The sequence below is a fragment of the Oratosquilla oratoria genome, chromosome 43 (assembly GCF_046742065.1).
Source record: "Oratosquilla oratoria isolate Oo_2021 chromosome 43, ASM4674206v1, whole genome shotgun sequence".
Classification (NCBI taxonomy): Eukaryota; Metazoa; Arthropoda; class Malacostraca; order Stomatopoda; family Squillidae; genus Oratosquilla; species Oratosquilla oratoria.
In genome coordinates, this window is record NC_134819.1 from 342,156 (window position 1) to 347,910 (window position 5,755).

At 44.2% G+C, this 5,755-nt stretch overlaps 1 protein-coding gene across 1 annotated transcript; it reads right to left on the reverse strand.

Annotated features, from left to right (window-relative positions):
• Positions 1-1,057: 1,057 nt before the first annotated feature.
• LOC143021849 (uncharacterized) lies at positions 1,058-2,371 on the reverse strand. Its single transcript, XM_076179615.1, has one exon. The coding sequence runs from the start codon at positions 2,369-2,371 to the stop codon at positions 1,058-1,060; it is 1,314 nt and encodes a 437-aa protein (XP_076035730.1).
• Positions 2,372-5,755: the final 3,384 nt, after the last annotated feature.

Sequence of the window (5,755 nt, forward strand, 5' to 3'; positions counted from 1 at the left end):
TGTCTTTCTCGAGGAGAGGTTGATGTAGTTGGTAAGAGTCCAGTAGTTTGGCCGCTTAAGAGAGCCAAGTGTTGGGGCAAAGCGGTGTGTCTACACGTTCTAGAGAGGTGTAGATAGCCCGATTGAGACCTGTCTCGCCGGGAGTGTGGAGTGTGCGGGCAACAAAGTCCGCTCCGAGCATTCTGATTCTGAATTGGAGAGGTGAAAGTGAGGCTTCCCGCCCCTTCATTCTGGCATGGTTCAAGCCGCTGGAGTTTTCCACGGCCACAGTAAGGAGAGCCAGGGCATTGTAGTCGACGATAGAGCGCACAGCTTGTACGTAGTACGTGCGTAGGAATTGATGTGTGATATTAAGTATCCTTCCGCATATGGCCCTCATCACTAGTTCTGGCTATCATTCTGCCCTTGAGGTGGGATATTTACCTATTGAAGGTGAGTCCGTTGTCGATTCATACACCCAGGTACTGGAAATGGGAGATCCAGTCCAGCACGAATCCCTGAGTGACGAGGTGTTCCTTTCCCCGCCCGAGGTTGAATGCCATGGCCTTGGACTTCCGTGGGAAGATTTTGAGTCCGATCCTGTGGCATTCCGCTACAAGGGTGTTGAGGCAGCGCTGTGTCATCTCGTAGCATTGCTGCTTTCCAGCAATGATGAGTGCCAGATCATCTGCGTAGGAAATGATTTTGCACCCATGGGGGAGGGGGAGCTCCAGTACGTTGGAGATCAGCACATTGAAGAGAGTCGGGCTGAGGACCCCTCCCTGTGGTGTACCATTCTAAAGCACCCTGGGCTCCGACATGTAACCTTGGAAGCGCACGCGCGCAGATCTACGTGACAGGTAGTCGCCTATCCAGGTGAGCAGTCTGCCTCTCACACCCTTTGGGCGAGAGTGTATATAGTACCCAGAGGACTGGCTAACTCGAAGGCCTTTTCCAGATCGAGTAATATTGTGATGGAGGGCTCGTTGATCACTGTAGCGAGAAGGGTGGCAATACTGTGAGCAGTACTAGTGCCCTTACGATAAGCGTAGATATGCTCATGCAACGGACCTAGTTTTCATAGCAACCTGTTCAGCATAATTTTCTCTGCTGTTTTCTCCATGCAACTGACAGAGCTGATGGAGCGGAAGGCACCCGGTACCTTAGGTTTGGGAATTGGCACAATTGTGGCCGTCTTCCAGGCTGTAGGCAGTCTGCCAGTCCTCCAGGATGCATTGACTACGCTGAGAAATACCTCGTCTCCTGCAGGTCCGAGGTGTGCCAGAATGGAGTAGGTAACTCGGTCCTCACTGGGAGCAGTGTACTTGTCTGGTCTGCGGACGGCCGTGAGCTCTCTGAGAGGTAATTCTGTGTTAGTCTCGTCTAGCTGGGCCATCATGTCCCTGACGTTTTGGATCTGTCCCTCCCGCAGCTGCTGTTGCGTCTCCTTGGCGCGCTGCGGCAGGAAGGCGCTGCTGGTTCGAGAGGCGAATTCCTCAACCAACCGCTGCGCTTCTTTGACTGGGGCATGATGGGTTAAATGTGGGAGAAACCTGTTAGTGGTTACATGAAATTTTCTCCAGAGCTCTGAGAGGGGTGTGTGGGTGTTAAAGCCCTCACACCACTCATGAAATTTGCTTATCTTAGCACGCGTGCCCGTGGCATGTACCTCGCAAACTGCCTTTCGGAGGTTGGCAAGAGTGACCTGTGTCCTATTCTGTCGGAAAGAGCGGCGGAACATGCACACCCTGTGGCTAGCTTCTCTCATTTCCTCGTTGTAGTACCAGTGGTTCTTGTGTCTCCGGGTGGGCTGTCCCTGCAGTGGAATCGCACCATTCGCGGCAGCGTCGAGGGCAGCTGAGATGTCCTCCTTCAAGCTGTCGACGTCCCATGACAAAGGGTTGTACCCAGTTGCCCAGGACGCCAGTGCGTTGGAGAAGAGAGACCAGTTGACCTTTGATGTGTTCCACCGAGGGATGTGTGGCACCACCAGTGGCAAAGCCACATCCCGCATGTACATGCATACACCAAAGTGATCATTGGTGACAGCAGGGTGGATCTCCCATCTGGCGCGGGAGAAGAGAGTGGCAGTCACAAGGGTTAAGTCGAGCCTGCCTCCCCGTACGTGGGTCGGAGATCCATCGTTCAGCAGGGCAGTGTCAGAGGAGTTCAGTGTGAGGTGTAGATGATTCCCAGCAGCATTGGGGCACTGTGTGGATGACAGAGATGGGTGGTGAGCGTTAAAATCCCCTCCGAGGATGAGGAGTCTGTCCTCAGCGAGGGTGCTCAATTCTCCAAAGTCCAGGACCGCATGACGCTCCCTTGCACAATTTGTAGATGGTGAAGGTCTCATGGCCTCATTGTACGAGAACCACATGAGACTCCACGCCATCACCATAGTACATGGGGTTGGTGTCTTCGCTGCACGGTAGGCTGTTCTTGACAAGGGCCATATGGCCTCACGTAGTGTCACCGTGCGGTAAGAAGAAATTGCGATATCCCGGGAATCACACCTCCTCCCTTAGTAGTGTTTCCTGTAGAAGAATGATGTTGAAATAGTATTGCTGAGAGATAGTTAGGAGATACAATCTCTTGCGGAGGAACCAGTTGATATTACAAATTGGAGAATGCAAAGTTCAGTGTTATTGAAGGGAGACATCATCGGTAATTTCTTTGTCCATATTTGAGTCACTTTCGTCATCCCCAGTGGCATCGGAAGTGGATGATGCCGAGGAGATGCAGCTGTCGTCGTCGGTCTTCTCACGGAGGTGGAGGCGGAGGGAGGGGGAGCTCAGCTGGGTCAGCAGCAAGCATCTAGGTCGGTGAGGCGGTGGCAGGTCTGTTGGAGCAGCGGGCCGAGCGGGGGTATTACGGGCGGGGCTGGGCTGGGCTGGGCTGATTTTTAATCAGGGAAGACTATTATTTTCCTTTTGAAGATACATGTTGATTTATAAATTATTTCAGCATCATCCAAATAATTTATAAATCAACATGTAGCTTCAAAAGAAAAATAATAGAGTCTTCCCTGATTAAATATCTCCCTAATTTCAATATATCAAATGGTCAGTGGTCACCAGACTGCATTACCACCTCAGCAGTCAGCCAAGTTCTACCTCATATACTCCAAGGTCACAAAACTCCAGGCGACCTGCGGAGCATCGGTCACGTTACCTGAGCTTGTTCCTTCTCCTACCTCACACCTTTGTATTTAAGCATATGCCTTCCACTATGTATTCATTCTGCTGAAGAGGGTCACAGTTAGTGATCAAAATATACAGAACATTCGACATTAGTGTCTTCTTTTTCCGACTGTGGGATAAAAAGTTTATTTTATCAATATGCTACGACATTACTTTATATACTATATATATATATATATATATATATATATATATATATATATATATATATATACATATATATACATATATATATATATATATATATATAACTGTCCAGTAATGTCGTTACACATTAGTAATTGCACTAAAAACCCACTATTATTTGGATTTAAGAAAAGAGGGAAATAACGAATTTCCGTATATTTCGATCACTTGCTTGAAGAGGATCACAGCAAGTGATCGAAATATACGGAAAATCGTTATTTCCCTCTTTTCTTAAATCCATATAATAGTGGGTTTTTAGTGCATATATATATATACATATATATATATATATATATATGTGTGTGTGTGTGTGTATATATATATATATATATATGTTTATACATAAATATCTGTTTATATATATATATATATATCCATATATATCTATCTATCTATATATATATATATATATATATATATATATATATATATATACATCTTACATCACCCTTTTGAGCAATGATCATAAAAGGGTAGATAAATTTTTTGTTTGAAATACATTACTTACAATCTAAAACTTGAAAATTTATATGAGACATGAGACAGAATATTCCCGTTGTGCGTATTTGATGAATTCTGAAATATAAGCAACAGTCTCTAATTTATTACTAAATAATATTAAACGTCCTTTGAACTTCCAGACAAGATATCATGAACCACCAATGGTTCATTGACTACTATCTGAGAACCACTGGTTTAGTCCCATCCCCTAGCAAGCCTCTCTTCATCTCGATGATCCTCCAGCGTCAGACAAAACAAGGACTTCAAAGTACTCCTGAGGATGATTATCTCCATGGGGAGTCTGAAACAAGAGAGCTGGAGAGAAGTGGAGGATCAATGTCCGATGGAATAAAGGTCAACACTTCAGTTTAATCGAGGTTGAGGGCTAATCGACCCCCACACATTGAGGTCTTCATCGCCTCGATAAGATCAATGAATCAAGTTTAACTTGAAGGAAGGTTTTCCTGGTGAGTAAGCACTGAACACGATCTCGAGCAGATCGAGGAAGAGTTTGAGGAGGAAAAATGGAGGAAAGAAGAACAGGAGGATGGAGAAAGGAGAATGAAAAGAAAGAAGAAGAAGAAGAAGAGAGGGAAGATGAATAAAGTTATAGGTAAAGACGAGACAAAGGGAGAAAGAATGATTGAAAAAGAAGGAACTTGGGGTAGGAGTGTAATAGGGAAGAGGAAGAACAAAAAGAGGAAAGAAAGGGAAAGGAGCAGTGGGAGGAGGAGATGTAGAAAAAGAGAGAGAAGGCAGAAGAGGAAGAAAGGCAGAAAGAAACCATATAAAACAAATCAAAGTAAAGGACATGGAGAATGTGTAGAAGAAATATATATATATATTTCTAAAGACTCGTTGTCTGCAAGTTTTTGGTGTTGGAGGAAGGCTGCCCATTTCCAAAAACACTAGATGCCGTAATTTACTTCTGTTGTCCACGGTATCTCCCTGGCGCGATATTGTCCTCCCAAAGGACAGAAGCGCTGGTTATCAGCCACGAAATACAAGATACACAGAAACATAGGTGGGCTTCGGGAAACGATTACGCATGCTATAGCCTTAGTTTCCCACTTTATATATAAAGAAGGCAAGTGAGAATATCGCATGTCGAATAAGGCGCTAGGTTCTACACACTGGAGGACCTTAGAGTGTGGATCGGGAATATTAGAGCGGGTTTCCCATTTAGTGATGAAATAGAGTAGTTGTGTCCGTGGGCGCAACTTGTTTGCAATGTGAGGGTATAAAGGAGAATGCTACTCCTAGGTTCGATGCAATTCGGAAGGTCTCCAGATAATGCTACTCCTAGGTGTGATGCAATTCGGAAGGTCTCCAGATAAGCCAAAATTTGTTCATTTGAATTCTGGCATATAGATTCAAGAAGAGCAAAATATGAACTGGATGTTTCATAATAACTCTTGAAGAAATAGAAACATTAGAAAAGTTTTCAGAGAAGTTAAAACCTGTTCATTTGAATTTTGGTAGATTCAAGAGAAGTAGAATATGAATTAGATGTTTCATAAGTACTCAAGAAGAAATACATTAGAATGTAGGAGAGAAAATGAAACATTAAAAGTCAAAATAACAAAACTTACCTGCTTGAGATAGACTGGGAATGAAAATTGAAGATGAATGGTGTTGCACTGGAGGAAAATAGAATACTCAGGGTCAAAGTTTTGTTTCTTTTTTAACTACTGAGCTAAACTTTTGCTACTCTGACAAAGAATATATTTAATACATATCTATTACTCGACATTAAAAGGTTCATATAAATTATCGAAAGCACGTTTTTAACTTTTTGCGCTGTCTTAATAAATCATACGTGACCCAAAACACACACACACACACACACACACACACACACACACACACACACACACACACACACACAC